The 23,489-nt window shown below is 39.7% G+C and overlaps 1 protein-coding gene across 1 annotated transcript; it reads left to right on the forward strand.

Annotated features, from left to right (window-relative positions):
- Nucleotides 1–9,937: 9,937 nt before the first annotated feature.
- LOC118827178 (retinal dehydrogenase 1-like) lies at nt 9,938–22,545 on the forward strand. Its single transcript, XM_036598435.1, has 12 exons — nt 9,938–10,012; nt 11,428–11,568; nt 11,980–12,109; nt 12,869–12,930; nt 13,882–14,010; nt 17,019–17,132; nt 17,431–17,533; nt 18,100–18,284; nt 20,256–20,420; nt 20,743–20,900; nt 22,129–22,203; nt 22,473–22,545. Exons 1-12 carry the CDS (start codon nt 9,953–9,955, stop codon nt 22,543–22,545), a joined length of 1,395 nt encoding a protein of 464 aa, XP_036454328.1. The 5' UTR covers nt 9,938–9,952.
- The last annotated feature ends 944 nt before the right edge of the window (nt 22,546–23,489 follow it).

Genomic DNA, 23,489 nt, shown 5'->3' on the forward strand with positions numbered 1-23,489 from the left:
TAACTGCCGCAGTATTTAAGGTGGAACTGACAATTTGAAGAAAAAAAAACCTTTCTGCTTCGTCTGAAGCACCAATCTTCACTCGTATACATTGTCGTATCCACTTAAAACCAAAAACACGGCATTAAAGCATGTTCAAATAACGGTAAGACATATTGTTTACCTCAGTTTTTTGAAGTGAAATCTCAACTACGTTCATTATTTACATTAAAATCTGACGAGGCGAGAATCTCACAACGTTTCTTCGCCCATTTGATGACAAAAATGGGAAACTCTGGCCTGTATTTCTCTCAGAAAAATGACCAGTGCTTTCATTTCTTCACGTTTTAAAGCTAAAACATACGAAATGTGTCTACAGTGTCTTTCTGACCGTTAAGTGAACCCAAAAACGGCTTCTGCTGCTCAGAGTGGAGAGTCCACACGGTGGCGCCGTCTGTCTAAAAACTAAACTTAGCCTTGCAGGACTTAAAGGGGAATTCCGGCGCCTTTTCTAAATTTCTGCACAATTAAATCGATTACATGTAAACACAGTTTATTTTTATGTGAAATGGTTCATTGTAGAGATTTTATCAACACAGATTTCTTCGCAGATAGACCAGCACAGACCAGCATGGCTGGTCACTAGCAAAACCAGCACAGTTGGTATGCTAGTCAGCAGCTATGGAAGTCAATATGCTAATCACCAGCAAAGCCAGTGTATGTTGTGTTTTGGATGGTCAACTAGTATAGCCATGCTGGCCAGCTAAACCAGCATCAGACCAAGCACTAGACCAGCAAAAAAACAGCTTAATGCTGTTATATAAATAGTGTTATATCATAAGTAATAAGTTTTCTTTGTGGAATATTTTGATGTACAGTGCCCTGCATGTATCTCTCCACATGCATGTTTTTTAATAATACATTCTAGGCCAAAACTTTGTCTCAAAAGTATTTTTAAAAGTGTCTTATATTTCTGTTTCTAGCTTTCAGAGGCATTAACCCTTCCGACATCTAGTTCCAATCACTACCTCTGTGAAGAATTCTGACTCGATTTCTCTAGAACGGAGCGTTTCATATCAAACCATGCTGAATGACTTTGTTGGCATCTTAACCATTTATTGGAATGCTGGATGATCAGTTCTGGATCACTCTAACGTATCCCAAAGGTACCGGATTGAGCTCCAGAGAACACAGTTCCACTGCTCCGAAGCTCATAGCAACCCTCTAGTTGACGTTTGGTATTAGGTATGGTAACAGACTTGTGCAACTGACCCACAGTGTCCTATTCTGTTGGTCAGTGCTTTTCTATGCAGATTATACAGGTGTATGCATATCTGAACACCTGTGTCAGCAATGGCTGCACCTTACAGTAGCTGAATTTTGGACTGTTTTAGAGCCAGATGTTTTGCTGTACTTTGTGTTTTTTAACAGTTCACAATGCGCATGCTGGTTTCAACACGAGTGTTGGGAAAATACTGATTTGTCATTTTTCTGGCTTTTTTTTTGCTGGGCTTAAAATATCAGTGGGTGAGAGAGGAAAAATGTTGCTATTATTCTCAAAGAAATGGACATTACTGTCTCTGACCTGTGCACTCTCTCCTAGTTTGGCTCTCAAATGAAAAGTGCATTTAAACTTACCAAATGCCCCCACAGTTATTTATGCTTCAGCATTAGAAAAACAAAAAGCAGAAAACATATTTAACCGAAAGTCTCAAACTTTAAGTATAATATCAAATCTCTTAGTATTTAATTTGTCCACCCTTTATTTTTGTTCACCTCCTGCCTCCGATCTTAATACCTTCCAGTCTTAAGCCCAACCAGTTCTAGCTGTGCGGCCTCCCAACGAAAGCTATCCCAAAGATTTCACTGACATTATGTTCCCCTTCAAAGAGACATTAACATTCACATAAGAAGCTACTCAAACCCAGTTTAGCTGCATCATACATTTCTAAACAGTTCTAAAATGTAGCCATTTTCTAAAATGGCTAGGAAGTTAGGAAAGGGCATTACAAGTCAAAATGTAATGTGTGGAAAAACAGCTTTCAACAACCATGCAAGACCTGGTAGACCAGGGAGCCCAATCCTGATTCTGGAGGTCTTCCACCCTGGAGAGATCAGATCCAACATATCTGAATATTGGGACCAAATACTTCTGAAAGCCTCCATTACCTGGAATTGATTAGGGTTGGAGCTAAACTCTGCCAGGTGGTAGATCTCCAGGACCAGGATTGGGCACCCCTGTGGTAGACCACCAAAACTGTCCCCATCAGATAAATAGTACTTTTAAGCTTTAATCTTTGAGAGAGATGAAAATCAAGCTACACTCTTGCATCAGATCTGAAAAACAAAGAAAAGAGTGTTACTTGCATGCCTGTTACAAGCTTAAAATGTCTGTATTTGAACTAGACCTGACATACAAATAACATACTGAGCTACTCCGTTAGGAATCCTCTGACCAAAGCTGTTCTCTCACACAGGCTCAGGTTTCTGTTGACAGACTGATCACAAACATCATCTCAAAAGCATTCAAGCATCCAGGTGATAAAAAATTTTCTATTTGTATCATGTTAGGATGTTGTAAGTACTTAACCTATTGTCTCTTTGCACTTTGCCAGAAGTTCTTTCCGTAAGTCACTCAAAACATAATGGGTAGATAGAATAATAGGTAGAATACAAAAACACACATTTTGTATTCCTGACGCTAAACTTAACCTCAGGAAACAAAATGAAATCTTTTGACTTTTGCTTTTTTCAAATAAAAGCAGCATTTTTTTGTAAGGCAAGCCAAATCATCTATAGTGTTTTTATATCCTTGAAGGGACCTACGTAAGCCAAAACTGTTTTGAGAAAAGAGGTCAGTGTTCTGGCCTTTCCCCATTCACAGTCTCTGCGAGGAGTAAAAAATGTGTACACACACACACACACACACACAATGTTTGCGCTGTCCAGTCCATTCAGACTCAATCACCACTCACCTCTCGCTTTCAGGACATGACGCCTCCTTTGACCTGTTGGATTCAGAAAGACTGGAGCAGCTTCTCTGTCCTCACTGGTCATTAACTCCCAGTCCCTGGGGCAAGTTATTTTCTTTCCCACCTGTATTCTGTCCCAGTCCCACCTACAGGTCTCGGATTGGCTGGGAGCAAACAGTACCACCACCCTATCGTTTTACATGAGGTGAAAAACTACTAGCCAATCATACTGAGCCTGGGCTGCCAGCAAGTCCTGATACATAGCAGAGCTTGGCTATCACTAGCCAATACTTGCACAGGTGGTGAGAAACTACTAACCATTCTTAGCTCTGGAAGTGGGATGCTATGGACCAATTGTAGTGCAAGAACCAGAATGCTACTAGCCAGTCTTAGTGCAAGAACACTAGTTCTGCTTGCCAGTTCTATCAACAACCCAGATGTTACAAAGAGCCATTTTGTCCTTTCAACAAAAATCAAACCACCTTGGGAGCCACAACATTTTATGTCCATTTCACCATCTTGGCTGTAAATATGTCTTAGTATGTGCTAATGTACTAGTGTAGGCTAAAAAATATAATATAGATGAAAACAGACTGACTTTGCTCTGATTTAAGCTGTAGCTCAGCTGCTTTTCTCGCGTCTCCGACAGGAAACTCTTCCACAGAAGTAGAATAGTTTCTTGTAAAATGACTCTTAACGTTTGACTTGCCATGAGGCTGAAGTCAGCTTCTCACTCGCCAGCTTCTTGTTCGAATGTTCTTGTTCCACCATAAATGGTGCATGAGGTGCCAGAATGTAACTGCTGCACTATTTAAGGTGGAACGGGAAAAATCGAATGAGCAACTGACTTCAGCTTTGTGACTTTTTTAGTGTTTGACAGTTTCTCGTTGAAGATTAAACGTATCAGGAAACCAGCTGAGTGATTATAAATGCAAATAAGTCAATTTGTCTCTATATTATTGATGTTCGTCTTAAGTCTTTCTCTTTGCCCTTTCGTTGGCGATGAGCTAGACAAGATTGTAGTCTGCGTTGCTATGTAACCAGCAGTTTTTGTGCTGATCTTTAGGGTTAAAAGTGGGTAAATTAACAGTTTTAGGCTATATGAACTCCAGTGTTTAAGACCATTTATTGTTATAACTGTGTTAGAGCGATCAGCAGAGCTTTATTTCACAGTGAAGGAGGATTATTTTATTTTTGCCTAAAAATCTTTTTCTGCTGTGGAGCTGCAACAGTGCAGTAAAAGAGCATCATGTTGCCGACCCTAGATCTAGGTGATAGATACAGGACACTACTAGCCGATCCTGGTGCAGAAGGTAGACTACTACTATCCAGTCTTAGCACAAGAAATAGTCAGTCTTTGAACAAGCAATTCTTGTGCAACAGGCAAGAAAAGATAGGCAGTCCTAGCACAGGGAGTAGGATGCTATTAGCCAATCCTTGTGCACAAGGCAGGAAACAATTAGCGAGTCTTAGCACAGGTGGCAGAGTGCTACTAGTAAATCCTAGTGCAGAGGGTGGGAAAAAACAGGTAATCAAAGCAAAAGGGATGGGATACTACTAGCCAATCCTTGTGCAAGAAGCAGAAACAACTAGCCAATCCTGGCCTGGGAGGTACAATACTACTAGCTAATCCTTGTGCAAGAAGCAGAAACAACTAGCTAATCCTGGCCCAGGAGGCAGGATACTACTAGGAAGTCCTAGTGAAGAGTAGCATATACCACGAACAGATGGAAACAGGATACTACTAGCCAATCACAGTGTGAGACATGGGAAAACTACTAGGCATTCCCAGCAGAGTAGGTGGGGTTTGTAAGAATACATGTGGGAAAGTAAACCAACACCTCTGGGGCCGCCAGACTGCTTGGTGACGTCCATGGCACCAGCTACCCCGGGCCCAGGTCACTCTCATCCGCCTTGTCACACTTTCATGCACGCACAGACCAAATCTAATTAGGCATGTAGGCTGTGCGGACTAGCGACCACTGTATGAGAGGTTTTCAGTTCAGTGGCATGCTGTTGTGATTTGATTGCTGATTAAGTTAATGACTAATTGTATTCATTCCACTAATGGAGGTGCTTGATTCGCGAATCTCTCAGCTTTAGTTTGTAGATGAAACACAATGTTCTCAAAGTAGCTTACTTTGGCTGTTTGTTTGCTTCTCACTGCTCTCAATAGGTGAAGAACGTTGTGCTTGCTCTTCCATACATGTTACGGTTCTTATTTCTCAGATGTATCAAATGCTGATGTGAAAAATACTTTAAGGCAGGAGGCCTCCTTCACTTCCTAACACTGCCAAAAATCAAAGACGGCCTCAGCAGTGCGGATCATTACTTTAATTAGGGTTAATTTATAAGGTTATGTTGTTCGAGCTTGTGAGTCATTCCTACATAGACAGGTGGTATAGGCTAAATCCAAATTCAGGAGGTGGCAGACGGAACTACGCGGTGGCATCGTTAGAGGGAGACAGCTGAGCAGCGGGGGGGCGCTCTAATCAGGGTGAGCATCTTCCCATTTACTGTCTTGAAAGTGGTGCACAAGATGTGGATGTGGGGTCAAGTCATCTGATGGAAATGAGCTAAAAAGAGAGTAAGAGAACCTGAGAAAGGGAGAGAGAGAAATCTGACAATGAGACTTTGATGATCTAGAAGAAAGAGGGACATGATGTGGCTCATAGGGGAAATTATGTCTTCATTTGGATACAAAACAACTGCATTTGTTCCATTAGAGGGCGGATTGGTGCAGCGGTGAGAGCACGGACCCACAGCGAGGAGCTTCATCAGTGGTTGCTGAGCGCAGCAACTCAACATTTCATGATGTCAGCTGCATATGAAGGTAAGAAACAAACAATTTCTGTTTATTTTTAGGACTAATATCCCTTGAATTTGCAACGATCGGTAATCATTCAACAAGATTGGATGTCTGTTACTGTTTCTAGTCTTATTAGTACAAACCTCAGTTCTGAAAAAGGATACCATGGTGTGTGAAATGCTAAGAAAACAGAAAGCAGTTATTAGTAAATACTTTTTGACATATTAAATTGAAAACAGTAGGAAAATATGATATTTTATGTTTTACCTTGCGAACGTGATTTTTTTTGGTAAATTTAACCTCATTCTAATTTGATACCTGCAACTTAAAAAAAAAAGGTGGGACGGGAGCATGTTTACCTCTGTGATACATCACTTTTCCTTTTAACAACACTTAATAATCATTTGGGGACTGAAGACACCAATTAATTCAGTTTTGAAAGCTGATTTTTTTGCAGTTCTTCCATTATACATGTTTTCAGCTGTGCAACTACCGGTGTCTTCGTTGTTGTATATTGACTTCATAATGCACCACAGATTTTCAAACTGGAGACAGGCAGGCGAGTCTAGCACCCACTTTCTCATTAACATGTGCAGAACACGATTGTCATGTTCAAATCAGCATGGACGTCCCTGTAAAAGATGTCATCTAAAAGGGAGCATATTGCCGCTGTCGGAACAAAACCTTGTATTTTTCAGTTTTTAGCGTAATTTGCCCTTGCAAATTTCATGCTGAATGGTTCAAAATACATGGCCCACAAAATGGCCCATTACTTGGAAAAAAGTCTAGTTACATTGTTTTAAATTAAAAGTTTTGTTCTGACAGCATACATATGTGTACTTATCTTTCAGCGTTAATGGTTCCTTCACATATGTGAAAGTTACTCACTAATACCCCCTCATACCATGACAGACCCCAGCTTCTGAACTTTACACTGGTAACAATTTGGACTTGCAAATTAGTCTTTTTCTCTTTGGCCCAAAGAACGTCCATTATTTCCATAAATAATCTAAAAGGTTGACTCGTCACAGCACACATTCTGACTGTGCATCAGTCCATTATTGATGAGCTTGAGCCCAGAGAAGTCGGAGGTGTTTCTGGACATTGTTGACAGATGACTTCCACTGTGCGTGAAATACCTAAAATCCTTGCGGTGGCCCATTAAGGAACACTGGGCTTCATTCACCAAGACATTTCTTCTGACATGTTTTTTTTTTATTTGGGATTTATTTTTAGGTAAGGACAGAATCTATACACACTCAAGAGCACAAAGGTTTGAACAATTCTGCGCTTTAAGAACACATCATGAATCTGACGTAGACTTTTTCTTAGGACGTTTCTCAAGAAAAAAATTTAATAAAAAACTTTGGGAGATATTGGTGAATGAGACCAATTTTCCTAGATGTAAATTGCTGCTCTCTCAAGTTTTTTTGGAACATGTTGCAGGCCTCAGTTTCAGAAATATTTACAAAAATGAATAAAGTTGATATGTTTTAGTTTGTTTGTTTATTTGTTTAACTACAGGTTTTATTTGCTTTTCACATACTGTGTGTAGTAGTAATAGTAGTAGAAGTTGTCATGGTGATAGTAGCAGTAGTAAAATTTCCGTTCCTTAATTGTGTTCAAATGTAAACATTTAATTGAAATGATTTGATCAATTATCATTTTTATTGTAGTAATAATTGTTATTATTATTATTAGCAGTAGTAGTAATAGAAATAGCAGGAGTAGTCATTTTCCTTTTATTTTATTCATATAGCAAAATCTTATTTAGGCTATTTATTATTATAGTTTTGGTTATTTTAATAAGAATTATTTTAAAAAGTTGTAGTAAACATGGTATTCTCAAATTCTCAAGTTTTAATGCTATCACCATTTGGCACCATTCCAGCTGATATGTCAATCACAGTCTCATTCACTTTATAGATATGAATAACACTGCCTTGAATTCAGAAAATGGCGACGGTCATACTAACCACAATCACAACTCGAACAGTGAACAAGGGGACACCAGAGCCTGTCGCTGAACTGGACATCAAGTACACTAAAGTAAGTGTCTGTCTGTGTATCTTCCTGACACTATATGGTTGCAACTGCAGAATAGTGCAGCTTAGAAATAGCCTTTCTATTCATAGACTTTTATAATCAACCAATAAATGCTTAAATGTAGTGCATTTTCATGCTAAATACTAGAACACTTGAAGAACTGAAAGCTCAACTGAGTGTTGCAAATAAATGTAGGTCTCTGTCCAGACTAGACATTTTTGTTACTGACCTTATTTAATACTTTAATGATCCCCCACACAAAATTGCAACTTAAACCTCCTTAAACCTATTTGTCTTAAATATAGATGACACTATTTCTACAGGAAGCACGAATGTTTATTAAGAATAGTGTGAGACGTGGAACACATTTGAATGTTTAAAAACATCACAGAATTTGGTCATAAGCTAAGATCAAGGCACAAAATACAGGGGGTGTTTAAAGTAATCTTTTGAACCTCCTGAAAAATCAAAATTTTGGGGGGTGGTCCCTGAAAATAAACCTATTATGTCGTAATGCTGTCTGTTACGGGAAAAACAGATGCATAAATACAAATTCAGGTAACGCTCATTAGCTCATTAGTTGCTTCACCCTCAATCAGTGAGCTTCTGTCTATGGTATTCTTAGCTAATTATAGATGCAGCGATGGTCTGCCTCAGGGTGGCGCTGTAGCAAATTAGTTCACCCAACATGTATTTCTCAAACCAAAAACAAAAGAAGATCTCAAATAATGTGTGGAAGAGCTCATTAACAAACTAGAAAAGAGCATTTCCAAAGGAATTATAGAACCAAACTGTGGCATGCACCCGTTCCCTGGGCCCTGATGACAGCCGCGAGAGCCGGCAGGAAGGCGGGGCCCAAACTCTCAGCCCAGATGAAACCCCGTGAAGACAGCGGGGAGAGGATGAAATCCGCAAGGGAGTGGGGGCAGCACGTGAGGCCAGAGTCCGCCTCCTGGGCACCGCCTCCAGTACTGCCGCGAGACCACTTTAATTTGCCTTTAAATTTGACCCTGATGGCCGTCATCGGGGCCCAGGGGACAGACGCGTGTCACACAAACATTTTGTTGCTATTGAAGCTAGCATTAGCACCACTATGGCGTGTGAATTAGCAGTCAGCCAATGCTGGATTAGCCAGTCAACATTGGACCACCCAAATACCAAGGGGTATTTTGCATACTGGCTAAAATTTATAGCTATTTTCTAAAATTAAAACTAAAAACTTAATGGCACTTAACCCCTTAAATTCCCAGGCTTATTACATACCAAGTCTTATTATTTAATAACTACAGGCACTTCAGTGCAAACTGGCTGAGCTATTCTTAGGTTATATAGGCCCGTGGCCATGTAAGGGGCCTCTACCTCTTTCATTAAGTGATCTAGACTGTCATAAATGTTCAGCGTCCAGTTACTTTTATATTAAATAAGTTTATTTAAATACCTATCTAGCAATGAATGGTTGGCATTAGCAGGCATTAGCAGGCAAGCTAGCTGGGTATCAGTCATTACACTACCTTATACTCAGGTAACATTAACTTGCTAAATTTTAGCGGACGTTTTAAAATTATCCCACTGACTAAAATTTTCAACAATAAACACAAATAATTGATTAGACTACAGAACCAAATGAATACCGCCAAGGTTTGAGAACATTAGAAAATAAAACACCACTTTTCTTACAAGTGTGGAGTTACTTGCTTGCCTTCACCTTTCAAACACACTGTGCTGACGGTCATTAAAATGGAGACTGAGTGGAAGAGCCATGCTGCAGCACCATGACTTTGCATTGGCTAAATGGACTGTAGGTTGAACTCGAGGCGAGTTCAACAGACACTTTACTTCATGCGCTCAACTACATGTGGGCTCCCTATAAAAATAGACACCAAGGGTTTTAAGGTCTTGGCTTTTATTCATGGAGTGGGGTTCTGGTGCGTTCTAGCCCATTTCCACCACCTGATAATGGCTATTAATGCTAGATCACGCTTAGAAAGGTGGCATACAAATAAAATGTTGTTGTTGTTAATATATTAACATTGTTATTAATATATTATCATTAAAACAGATCCTAGATCAGCGCTAATACTAGCGCTCTGTTTGGTTGCAGCTGTTCATCAATAACGAGTGGTGCGAGTCGAGCAGCGGCCGCAAGATGGCTGTGCTGAACCCGGCTACAGGAGAACGTATCTGCGAGGTGGAGGAGGGGGACGCGGTGAGTCTGGGCTTCAACATGCATCCTCAATGAGATCACAGGCTCAAACTACAGTGCTGTAGGAAAGTCTGAGAGCACTCCTTCATTCATTTAATTTCCAGGCAAAGCAGAAATCATGTACAATCCGTGTCTAAAAATTGGTGGAAACATAATATACAATATACACAATGTAACATAATATTTTCAATTAGAGTATAAATTAAAGTCATATTAGTATACATTATAGACATAGATCATTGAGAACAATGGACTGGCCAGTCCAGACTTCAACATCATTGACTGTGTTTGGAATTACTTGGATTGTGAGAAGCAGAAAATGCAACCATCTTCTAAGATTGAACTTCGGAGGTGTGGAAAAAATATCCCTGCAAATTTCTTTGAAAACTTAAAACGAGTCTCCTGAAAAGAATGGAAACTGTAACAAAGGTAAAGTGTTGACACACTAAATATTGTGAAAAATTGGATATTACATTTAGTTGTTGAAGCGGCTGTTTAATTTCTTATAAATTATATGTTTTGTCTTCTTTATTTTTATTATTTGAAATAAGTGAAATAAGTATATCAAATTAATGTAAAACACATCAAAAGTTTATTGTTAGTAAAATTAGCCCTCGTTTCTGTGATGCAGCTTTACACACCCTTGGATTTCTCTCAAGCAGCTTCATAAAGAGCCTCCTAAGGTACTTTTTGGAAATAATTTCATATATTGATATGAGCTTTAACATTAGAAACAAATTTAAGCTTTTAAGATGTTCATATGGAGAAAAACTAAAATTCCTTCTTATATCCTTTAACAAATTCTTAATAAAGATTGTTATATTTTTAAAAGGTGCATATAGTTACAGGTCGCTGTCGTCAGAAGAAAACCTTGTATCTCCAAAATGACTTTACAGGAGAGGAAAAAAACTACTTTACTTTTAATGTAATGGAACCAGTCAATGGAACCAGACTTTTTTACAAGTCAATTTTGGTTGTTTCTTTTGGTCCATTCTTCATGAAATGTACACACAATGTAAAAGACAATGGACATTTTTCAAATTATGTCAAAAACTGAAAAACGACAAAAATGGAGATATGAGGTTTTCTTCCGACAGCAGCTGTATATAAATCCTAATCGGCTTACCACAGTTTAGCTCTGCCCTTTCACGCTGAAGTTATAAGCAGCATATCAGCATGGACTGCCTTTTGAATATAACCCAATACATGGCAGCCAATCAGAACACAGCTCATTTACATATTTTGGTCTTGAAGGCACAGTAACAATAACAGCCTGTTTAATGCTTAGGGATAAATAGAGGTTGGCAAGTGGTCATAAAGAAAAGACTATATGCCGTCAGTGTGTCCAGTCATTTGACCGGTTGCTACAGATGAATGTGCAGTATTGTATTGCAGTTCACTAGCGTTCTGCTCCACAGGAGGACGTAGATAAGGCAGTGAGCTGCGCCAAGCGTGCCTTCCAGCTGGGATCGCTATGGAGACGGATGGACGCATCTGACCGGGGGCTGCTCCTCAACAGGCTGGCTGATCTGGTGGAAAGAGACCGGCTCCTACTGGCTGTAAGACTAAAGCTGTACACCAACTGGCCACTATATTAAGTACACCTTTTTGTTTCTACCCTCAATGTCAATTTTATCAGCTCCTCTTACCTTTGTAGTTCTACAATAACTGACTGTAGTCCATCTGTTTCTCTGCATACTTTGTTACCCTGTTCTTCAGTGGTCAGGACCACCACAGGACCACCACAGAGCAGGTATTATTTGGGTGGTGGATCATTCTCAGCACTGTGTCTTCACTTGTACCAGCACAACACACACTAACACACCACCACCACGTCAGTGTCACTGCAGTGCTGAGAATGATCCACCACCCAAATAGTACCTGCTCTGTGGTGGTCCTGACCATTGAAGAACAGGATGAAAGGGGGCTAACAAAGACTGATAAAACGCCCCCATTTTTTTTCTCTTTAGACTATGGAATCTATAAACTCTGGGAAGCTGTTTTTGATGGCCTACTTTGTGGATCTCATGGCCAGCATAAAGACGCTGAGGTATTATGCAGGCTGGGCGGACAAGATCCAGGGCAAAACTATACCTGTAGGTGAGTCAGTGGGGTTTGTCAACTTTAAAGTGATAGTTCAGTCATCAACAAATCACATTTACCCAATAGTTCCCTTAACCCCGAAAGAAAGTCTGATGTCTGAAGTTTACTACAAGGCAAATGTAGCTACCCACTTAGCACCATGCAAAAAGCCCAGTTTGCATACCATTTACATTTACGCCATTTTGGCAGACACACCAATCCAGAGCGACTTGCAACTATCATTTTACAAAGGTAGGCAAAGGTAGTCTTAGGAGTCTTGCCCAAGGACTCTTATTGGTATAGTGTATGGTGCTTGCCCAGGCAGTGGATTGAACCCCAGTCTACAGTGTAGAAGACAGAGGTGTAACCCACTACACTATACCAACCACAGTCACATATCAGTATCTATAACAGTGGTTCCCAACCTTGGTCCTGAAGGACACCATGCCCTGCACATTTTAGTGTCTGCCCGCTTCCAACACACCTGATCCAACTAATCTGCTAATTATCCATCCCTTCCTGAGTTGAAGTTTTGTGGTTTGGCAGGAAAAATGTTCAGGGCAGGGGGTCGTCCAGGACCAAGGTTGGGAACCACTGATCTATAAAAATGGACGAAAGTATCTGATGTAGCTAAAAACAGTAGTAGGAGCCCTCTTAAAGCCTGAATCTTGATGAGAGTCTGTTCTAAGGGATAAGGGGAGAATTATATGAATTGTATAAATTCATTTTAAGCATTTTCCCAACATGAAATCATATGTAAATCACGTTTCTCTGTAGATGGGGAGTATTTCACATTCACGCGGCACGAGCCAGTTGGAGTGTGCGGTCAAATTATTCCTGTAAGTAGATACCAGTTGCTTTGCTTAACATATACACTTGTAATGTAATTTAAATGCTGAATATCATATTTGTTGATTTTCTAAGTGAAAATAAGTTAGCATTTTTTCCTAAAAATACAATTTTAGCACATTTTATTATGCAAGTTCTATTTATTTCAGTTTTACATATTGTAAAATAAATAAAACATGAAATAAAAATGTGGTTTAGCACAGGTCAAATAAATTCAGCAAATAAACAGTAATTGTGCATGAAAATGTGAAGCGTGTTCTCTCTGGAGGATGTGTTACAATTTTTCTCTATTCACAGAAGATTATTAAATGAAATATTCATGAATACATTGCCTTAGTGTCTGAAACATTGTTTTACAATAGTTTTGAGATATTTTTCCAGATTTAACGCTATTTTACCTTTATCAATATTACATGTAATAAGGACACACAGTGTCATTGATATGAAGCACCACTGAGTGCTAATATCGCCCCCTTGTGGAAAATTTTATTAAATTTTTTTTTTTAAATGAGTGATTTAAAGTCAGGTAGCACTTTAGGTGGTGCTCTGCTTATAAAACACTCAGAAGACAGGTGTAGGTTCACTGGTCATTTTAGAGAGTAGTAAGTAAAATATACTCTACCTGCATTGTAGACATCATGACCCCTGGTTCTTATCACCACCACAGTAGAAAAGTCTCTACAGTGAACCATTCATGTAAAACTACTCTGAATGACTGTTTACATTTCAATCACTACAATTATAGTGGAACTTGTATTTCAGAGGAGTGATGTTGCTATGCAGGACCACTTAAACAGCCCACTTCAACCAAATAAACCTAGAGAACCTTTCGAAGTTTCAGGAGGAGTGTTCAGTCTTATAAACAAGCTAGCTGCTAACTCAACCTCATCATGTTTCTTGTCTGTATGCTTGTTCTCAGTTTTTTATTGTGTCTGTCCCAGTGGAACTTCCCTCTGATGATGCTGGTGTGGAAAATCGCTCCGGCACTGTGCTGTGGCAACACAGTGGTGCTGAAACCAGCTGAGCAGACGCCTCTCACCGCCCTGCACATGGCCAAACTCATTCTAGAGGTAGCAGCAAAGCTGCCCAGGGATGCTTATTCCATTTTAAACCAGCAGTTCTAGAGTGACATTTACCTCTACTGAATGATCTGTTTCGTTTGATTAGGCTCACATGGACTTTACATGCTTTTATTTAAATAACCAACTAACTGAATGACTCGGGATGGTTACTATTGCCTCTTTAAGGCAACCTAAACTTTTTACCTCCATCTTATCATTTTCTTGTTTCTTTCTTGTTTTTCTGTAATGTTCCATCTAAATAGAATGACTGTTGCCCCTCCTGTAAAACTTCTTCTTGTTCTTAATTGCATCACTGTGCACCAGCGGGCAGGGATAAGCAATATTAACCAATTGTAGCATGATTCCTCTTCCAGTAACTGGGAAATTTATGGGGGCCTGGGGGGGGTTGAGATTCTGTAATTAATCCCTTGAAAGTCTGAAATCCATTAGTGGATAATAGATACTCAAATACAAATTTAGGTGAAGGTCATTGTTGACCTGCTTCACCCACGAAAAGGTGAGCTTTTAAGCAGTGTTCTAAAATAACTAGACCTCCAGCACTGGTCTGCCTCAGGGGGGGCGCTGTAGTGAATTGCATCCTGTAGCTCAGCAACTCTAACTATGCCCAGGTTACTGCTGAAAAATTGGACAATATGGTGAAGCATTGTGCAAGGGGTATTTGTAAATCTATTTTTCTACTTGAGTCAAAGCACAAGAGTACTTACTTCTAATACTTTTGTACTTTCAGTGAAGTAAAAATATCAGGGGGGGATAGGTTTCAAAGTATATAGTTTTATACTAGTTTTACTCAAGAACAGAAGTATTGTATTTTGTCCACTCTTGCTCACAAGTTAAAGGAAAAGTTTGGCAAAAATTCCAATTAACATGATTTATCACTTACCCCAGATGCAGTCGATCACCCAAGACATGTTTGGTATCTGAAGTTTGCTTCCTTAGTTTACAACGAGAGATGTTGCTAATGTTGCTAACAAAAACTGGATTGCACTGATAAATTGATGTGGTTTAGAACTTGTTCTAACTTTGGGATTGGGTGTACTTGTGGAAAGTACCAAGTGACGACAACTGAGGTGGACAACACCTTATTTTTGGAGCTTTATCTTTATTCGAGATGCAACTTATAGCTAACTGTCTTACAGTTATGAAGCCTTAGCTATGCTAACAAACACAATGGGATGCCTGCATAGAAACGACATGCCCCTTGCAGTCCAGTTTAAAAGTAGAGTAGTAGATTAGCGTGACGTTATGCAGATATAGATTATATATATATATATATATATATATATATATATATATATATAAACATTTAATCTAAAATAGATCCCATTTCCAAAAAAGTTGGGACGCTGTGCAAATGTAAATAAACACAAAATGCAAATAATTTAAACCCTATATGTCAATGTAAATAACACAAAGACAACATATCGAATGTTGAAACTGAGAAATTTTATTTTTTGAAAAATATTTGCCCATTTTGAATTTGATGCCAACAACACATTCCAAAAAGTTGAGACAGGGACGACAAAAGGCTGGTAAAGTTGTGTAATGCTAAAAAACACCTGGTGGTTAACTAGCAACAGGTCAGTAACATGATTGGGTATAAAGAAGCCTCTCAGAGAGGCTGAGTCTTTCAGAAGTAAAGATGAGGAGGGGTTCCACATTCTGTGAAAGACTGCATGATGCAATAATTCAAGAATAAGGTTTCTCAACATAAAATAGCAAAGAACTTTTGCTTTTCATCATCTACGGTACATAAGATCATTAAAAGATTCTGAGAATCTGGAGAAATCTCTGTATGCAAGGGACAAGGCCAAACCAGTGTTTGCTGGCCGTGATCTTTGGGCCATCAGGCAGCACTGCATTAAAAACAGACAAGATTATTTAGTGGAAAACTGCATGGGCTCAAAAACACCAGAAAACCACTGTCTGTGAAAACAGTTCATCGCTGCATCCACAAATGCAAGTTAAAACTCTAAAATGCAAAGAAGAACCACATATAAACAGGATCCAGAAATGCTGCCACCTTCTCTGGGCCCGAGATCATTTAAAATGGCCTGAGGAGAAGTGGAAAAGTGTCCTGTGGTCCGAAAAATCAGCATTTGAAATTCTTTTTGGAAATTATGGATGCTGTGTCCTCCATCCTAAAGACCACTCAGCTTGTTATCAGTGCACAGTTCAAAAGCCAGTATTCATGATGGTATAGCGGTGCATCAGTGCACATGGCTTAGGTGACGAGAACATCTGTGAAGGCACCATTAATGCTGAATGGTATATACATGTTTTGGCAGACGACGTCTTTTTCAGGGAAGGCCTTGCTTATTTCAGCAAGACGGTGTCAAACCACATTCTGCACATATTACTGAGAATTTCCCCATTGTGGGACTAATAAAGGATTATCTTATCTTATCTTACAACAGTATGGTTCTGTAGTAAAAGAGTATGGGTTCCAAACTGACCTGCCTGCAGTCCAGACCTGTCACCCACTGATAATATTTGTCGCATTATGAAATGAAAAATACGACAGTGGAGCCCCCGAACTGTTGAGCAGCTGAAATCCTATATCAAACAAGAACGAGAAACCATTTAATTTTCAAAACTACAGCAGTCTGTCTCCTCAGTTACCAAACGCTTAGAGAGTGTTGTTAAAAGAAGAGGTGATGAAAAACAACATGCACCCATCCCAACTTAGAATGTGTTGTTGCCATCAAATTCAAAATGGGCATATATTTTTCAAAAACAATCACATTTTTCAGTTTTAATATTTGCTTTGTTGTCTTAGTAGTATTTTCCTTTGCATGATTTGCACATCATTGCATCCTATTTTTATTTGCTTTTTACATAGTGTCCCAACCTTTTTGGAGATGGTGTTGTATATGTATATGTATACCAGTCCAGTGTTTCTTAGAAACAGCCTAGCATCTCCTAGTGTTAACTAAAGAAGCACACATCAGAAATCAAACATGTCTTGGCTCATTGTTTGTCTGCTCTTTTAAAAACAGTCAGGATTTCCTCCTGGTGTGGTTAACGTGGTGCCGGGATATGGGCCTACAGCTGGACAAGCCATCGCCCACCACATGGACATTGACAAAGTGGCCTTCACTGGATCCACTGAGGTCTGTTCAAGCAAAGACTAAGCTTTGACTAAGCAATAATATCTGCTATATTCATAAATAATATCCAGAATGTGCTAGTGACCATGAAAATATTTTATGTTAAATACTGGTCTATTGTTAAGGTCTTGTGTTTGCTGGGTCAGGCATGTTGCTGGCCATGCACCACTACACAAACCCCTGAACAATCTCAATTTGTACTCTCTTCTGGGATCTCCTTAATGACTTGTGCCATTTCCTGTGTACAATCCTGGTCCTGAGGAAGTCTGATCAGGATTGGTGTGCTTTGTGCTAATGGCAGGTTGGCAAGCTCATTCAGAAATCCGCTGGCGAAAGTAATCTAAAACGAGTCACTTTGGAGCTGGGTGGAAAAAATCCTAACATTGTCTTTGCAGATGCTGACTGTGAGTATCCATGAAGGTACAGGCTTTTAAGAGATTACATTACTGAAGTAAAGCCTTGTACAACAAGTTTGCTCTCATCTAACTTGAGAACAACTAATCTTGAATGACCATAACATAGCATACTTTAGTGTTTTATCTGCACTGACACATCTGTTTAAAGCATGAAGGCCTTGATAGTTAGATTAGTTGAATCAGGCATATTTAAGATGGACAAGCCTACATGACTAATCTCTATAAATAAATACTTAATTTTTTTTTCTTTTGGTCTGTAAACTATGGACTTGTCAATGTGGTGGCCTTGGTTTTTGATTGGAGCTTTAAAGGTGGAGGTTATAATCTGTAATTTATCAAACTGGATTGGATTTACCTGTTGCATTACAGTCTAGACATTTCATGCAATTTCACTGGAATTCTCACAATTCAAAACCCTGCTGGATAAGTTAAAACAAAGTCCCAAACCTTTAGCAATTTCAGGGGGCCAAGCAAGCCTAGGAGCCCAAATATGCAAATAAAATGTGAAAACATCTAATGAATCTGCTATTGATCCCGATGATGTGGTGTTTCAGTGGAGCATGCTGTGCAGCAGGCCCATCATGGACTGTTCTTTAACCAAGGCCAGTGCTGTATGGCTGGCTCCAGGGTCTTTGTGGAAGAGCCCATCTACGATGAGTTTGTACGCCTCAGTGTGGAGAAAGCTCGCAAAAGGGTCCTGGGAAACCCTCTTCTGCCCAATGTAGACCAAGGACCACAGGTACAAAGACTTCATCCAGTTTAAAGCCATCTTATCCACAGTTTGTGCAAATACTAGGCAGGTTTGTAGTGTATTAATATATATTTGGTGTAAGAAAGCAGTTATTTTATCTTTCATGCTATAATTTTTACCGTCCTATATTAGAATAACATTTGAATGATGCAACACCTTTGAAATTATTTCAGCGTAACTACCATAGAGTACCTGTAGAATGTCAGAAGCTTCAATGAAATTGAAAATGCAGTGAAAATGATGGAGTAGCTTTCATAGCTAGATATGCCGGCTGTGAGTAGAAACTTGGTGTCAGAAGGAGGAAAGAAAAGGATAAGTTGAGCATCATCAGCATAGCTTGTGGTAAGAGAAACCATGAGAAGATATTACAACACTAAGAAAGCATGTATAGAGGGAAAAGACAAGAGGCCAGAGCACTGAGCCCTGTGGACCACCAGTGGAAACAGATGTGGATCCTGTATGTTTCACCTTATAAGACCATCCCCTCCAGATAGGAGCCAGTGATTCCGATGTAGTTGATAGGCTAAACAGAAAGTTCTCTGGTTTTAGCTGTTTTAAAGCTGCTATGTTCCCAGGTTAATGTTGTAACCTTCACAAATAACTGTTGTTACTCTGAGGACAGTATTTTTCCATCGTACAATGCTAACATGACAACAAAAATAAAAAGCCTGGAAGCTATATCACTAACGTCAAGTTAGTTACCAACAGCAATGAAGAGAGACAAATAGAAGTGGAAATCCATAAATCCTGATATAATGATGAAAAATATAATTTCTGTTTGTTCAATCTTGCAACAGTAGCTACAAAAGAATTCACCTGTGTGGGGAGCACGGAAAGGTCAATTGCCTGACCATTTGACAGTGAAATATTTCGTTTTACATGTTCACTTAGCACAAGTAAACACTATGACATATTCAGACATCTTTTCAGACCTCAAGGCAGCTGGAAGTGACTGTTACTGATTACTAAGGATATTACACTTCCTGATGTTCTTACTCTCTGCAGTATGGTCACTCGTAGGCCGGACTTCTAAGATACATCCCACCTGAGCATCTCAGTTTTATATCCGTTTAAGGAGTGGATAGTTATGTCCCAATTAACGAATTCACATCCCAAATGTGTTCCCCTAACATTTTATTTTGGTTGTGGGAACATTGATTTGGAATGTTCCTAGAGTGCCCTAAAATGTCCAGTATTTGTATTCGTAATTCATTTCCTCAACCCCATTTGAATGATAGTTTAAATTTCTAATTTCTGCTAGCATTCTGTTGGATATGCAGTGTTAAGTTAGTGCCAAGCTAACAGTGGTGTACATTGACCTCCCATCATTGGGTAAAACACCATTGATAGCAGTACTGGTTTAAAATCTGATATTTGAAGCCTGTATCGTGCTGTACTTTGTACGTTGCAGTATTTCAGCAAATCCTTGTTTCCAATGTTTTCTTATTTGGGATTTGTTCTCGGTAAGAACAGAATCTACACACACTCAGCAGCACTGGTGCAAAGAGTTCTGCGCTTCAAGAACACGTCATGAATCTGATGTAGACGTTTTCATAGGACCTTTCTCAAGAACAAATTTAAGAACAAACCTAGGAAGATATTTAAAAATGAAGACCAGTGCTCTGGGAACATTAAAAAAACTGGACATTTTGAATACTCAAGGAATATTTTAAATCAGCGTTCCCACAACCAAAATGGAATGCTAGAGGAATGATTTCATAATGTACATTTGTTAGCTGTCCATCAACCCATCAAAAAGAATGTTCGCATGGTGTCACACATAGTATGTTTTATATTAACATTGTGGGAACTTCTGTCAAGGCCATGAGAACGTATGCTCATATTATTTAGAGAACCTTTGCATAATGTTAGCCAAATTTGTAGAAACACTCCCTGTAAGCTGGGACATTGAAGGTTAAGTCCATCTTCAATTTCACAAAGCTCTTCATTGTGGTGCAGATTGACAGGAAACAGTACGATAGAATCCTGGAGTTGATTGAGAGTGGCCGACGTGAGGGGGCACGACTGGAGTGCGGCGGGGGTCCTTGGGGCCAGAAGGGTCTCTACATTCAGCCCACTGTCTTCTCTGAGGTCACAGATGACATGAGGATTGCCAAAGAGGAGGTACACAGATAATAAAACCCTAATAAATCAATGTATATTTGGTGTGTAGTGAATCATAACATTCTGGTTAACCCATAGAGTTCTATCATCATTACTGTTGTTTTGCTATCCTAAACTACAAGGCTCGAATGTGGGTCCACACTTGAGTTATTCTTAGGTTATATAAGTTTGTAGCAAACTTTTTGGACCCGCCGGTGAGTCCTGGCCATTTAAGGGGTTAATGAGTTATTTAATTAGTTATGTGTATGCTAGCAAAATCCAAATCTTCTAATCCTGTAGATTATTTTAGTTCAGAATGCCCCATTTTTGTAATGGGTTTTAGATCTTTGGACCAGTGCAACTGATCCTGAAGTTCAAGAGTATGGAGGAGGTCATCCAGAGAGCCAATCACAGTCAGTACGGCCTGGCGGCCGGCGTTTTCACCTCAGACATCAACAAAGCCCTGACCGCCTCCTCTGCGCTGCAGACAGGCACTGTGTGGTAAGTTCTGTCTATCTTTTTTGCCACATTTAAATGTTTCAGCTCACCCAACTAATTTTAACATAAGATAAAGACAATGTGAGTAAACACAAAATGCAGCTTTTAAATGATCATTCCATTAATTAAGGAAAAAGTCTGTCAAAATCTGTATCACCCGTGTGAAAAAATAATTGCCCCCTAAACCTAATAACTGGTTGTGCCACCCTTGGCAGTAACAACTGCAATCAAACATTTGCGATAACTTGAGTCTTTTACATTGCTGTGGAGGACTTTTGGCCCTCTCTTCTTTGCAGGCTACCTCAGAAGGTTTTCAAAAATGAACTGCCCATGTAAGGTCTTGCCACAGCATTTCAATGGGATTCGTGTCAGGACTTTGACTCGGCCACTCCAAAAACTTAATTTTGTTTCTCTTGAGCCATTTAGAGGTGGAGTTTCTTGTTGTTGTTGTTTTGGATCATTGTCCTGCTGCATAACCCATTTGCGCTTGCATAACCCATTTGCGCTTGCATAACCCATTTGCACTTGAGGTTTGGGTCAACTTGGCCAGTCTCATTCAGGTTTTTCTTTTTTGATAGAGAGCAGAATTCATGGTTTCATCAATTATAACAAGTTGTCTAGGTCCTGCAGAAACAAAGCAGCCCCAGACCATCGCACTACCACCACCATGTTTGATGGTTGGTATGGTGTTCTCATGGTGGAAAATGACGTTAACTTTACTCCAGGTGTAATGGGACCCATGTCTTCCAAAAAGTTCCACTTTTCACTCTTCAGTCCACAGTATATTATCTTGGTGGTCATTTAGGTGTTTTTTGACAAATGTGAGACAAGCCTTTGCATTCTTTTTGGTCGGCAGTGGTTTGCACCTTGCAGCTCTCCTATGGATGCCATTTTTGCCCTATGTCTTTCTTATTCTGTCTTATTGTGGAATTGTGTACATTGACCTTAACTGAGGCAAGTGAGGCCTGATGGTGCACTGATTGTAGAGAAGCCTAGAGAAGAATTGCTCTGTGCATTTAAGATCTGTTTGAGGAGATTAAAAGCTAGTTAGAGATGGAAGTAGGACAATAATCTGGGTGGTCTGAGAGTGGACCAGCAGTGGCAAACAATCACTGGGGTGCCAACCTTATCAAGCCAGTGGACTAATATATACTTGCTATCTGGGTACTTTCTGAAGCCACTGTATATTCATTAACATACATAAAAATAACCAAAAAACTCTGTGTTCTAGGGTGAACTGTTACAATGCAATGAGCGTACAGGCTCCATTTGGAGGGTTTAAGATGTCTGGCAATGGGAGAGAACTGTGAGTAGACAATGCGATGTTTCTGCACAACTCTAAAAGTCCTAACCAGTTTAGCGTTCATCCTGTTTAACATGCAGCGCCTTACTAGGGTTGATAGAAAACTGAATCGATTGACAGTTATAATGTCATGAGATATGCTACAAATTTAGAAAGTTCCTGTAATGTCCAGTATAGGTCCACCATGTTATTATGAATCTGCCCTGATTTGGCTAGTTGAATTTAAGCAAATGTTCAATAGTAAGAAATATAATAGACCTGTTGTCTTGCAGGGGGGAGTACTGCCTGCAGGACTACACTGAAGTCAAGACTGTCACAGTAAAGATCCCACAGAAAAACTCCTAATACATCAGCAGTTCCACTTTCCGCACTCTAATTCAGCACATTTTTAAAAACAGTGTAACACTATATGGCCAACATCTGACCATCGCACCTATATGACTCCATGGACTTCAGGTCCTTTTCTGTGAGTTTATGTGGTCTACGTATCTGTGGCTGAGCTGTTGTTGCTCCTAGGCACTTACAGTTGACCGGGGCAGATCTAGCAAGCCAGCCATTCACAAACTGACTTGTGGCATCCTTTGACAGTGCCAGCTAGTAATTAGGAGGGTTGTCCACATACTTTTGACTACATAATGCCTTCTGTCACCTCCATTGACTTAAATCCATTCAAAGTCTGCTTAGACTCAGACTTTGAGGGGGAAATGTTAAAATATCACAGTGGAGCAGCCGCACATGGGCTTAAGTTCATGGTGCCCAATGCCAAGTGTCAGCTAGAGTGGTATAAAACATGCCAGCATTGGGCTGTGGGGCAGTGGAACTGCATTCTCTGGAGAGATGGTGCTCCAGCCAGTACCTTTGCGATGAGCTGGAGTGATCCTGAACTAATCATCCAACATCAGAACCAGATCTTTATAATTATGGCTTCAATCAAATCCTCACAGCAATGTTCCAACATCTAGCGTAATGCCTTACCAGAAGAGTAGAGGCTGTTACTGCAGCAAAGGGGTACAAACTCCCTTAAATTCAGAAACAAATAATGTATAGAAAACGAAGAGTGAAACGTGGGCCCAATGCCATTTCTTATTTTTACCCCTACCCCTTGTTTTGGAGTGTCACCTTGCCTCTTGGAACCATGTTACAAAGGGTAGTGGTTGAAATCTTCTCTATGAAATGAGACCCTCAAATAAAAAAGAACATTACTTTCTTAACAGGCTACTAGCGCTGCTCTGTAGGCGACCCTGCCAGTCTGCAGTGACAGCAGAGGAGGGTAAAGTTCAGCAACCTCA

This window comes from Colossoma macropomum, unplaced genomic scaffold (genome assembly GCF_904425465.1).
Source record: "Colossoma macropomum unplaced genomic scaffold, Colossoma_macropomum, whole genome shotgun sequence".
Lineage (NCBI taxonomy): Eukaryota > Metazoa > Chordata > Actinopteri > Characiformes > Serrasalmidae > Colossoma > Colossoma macropomum.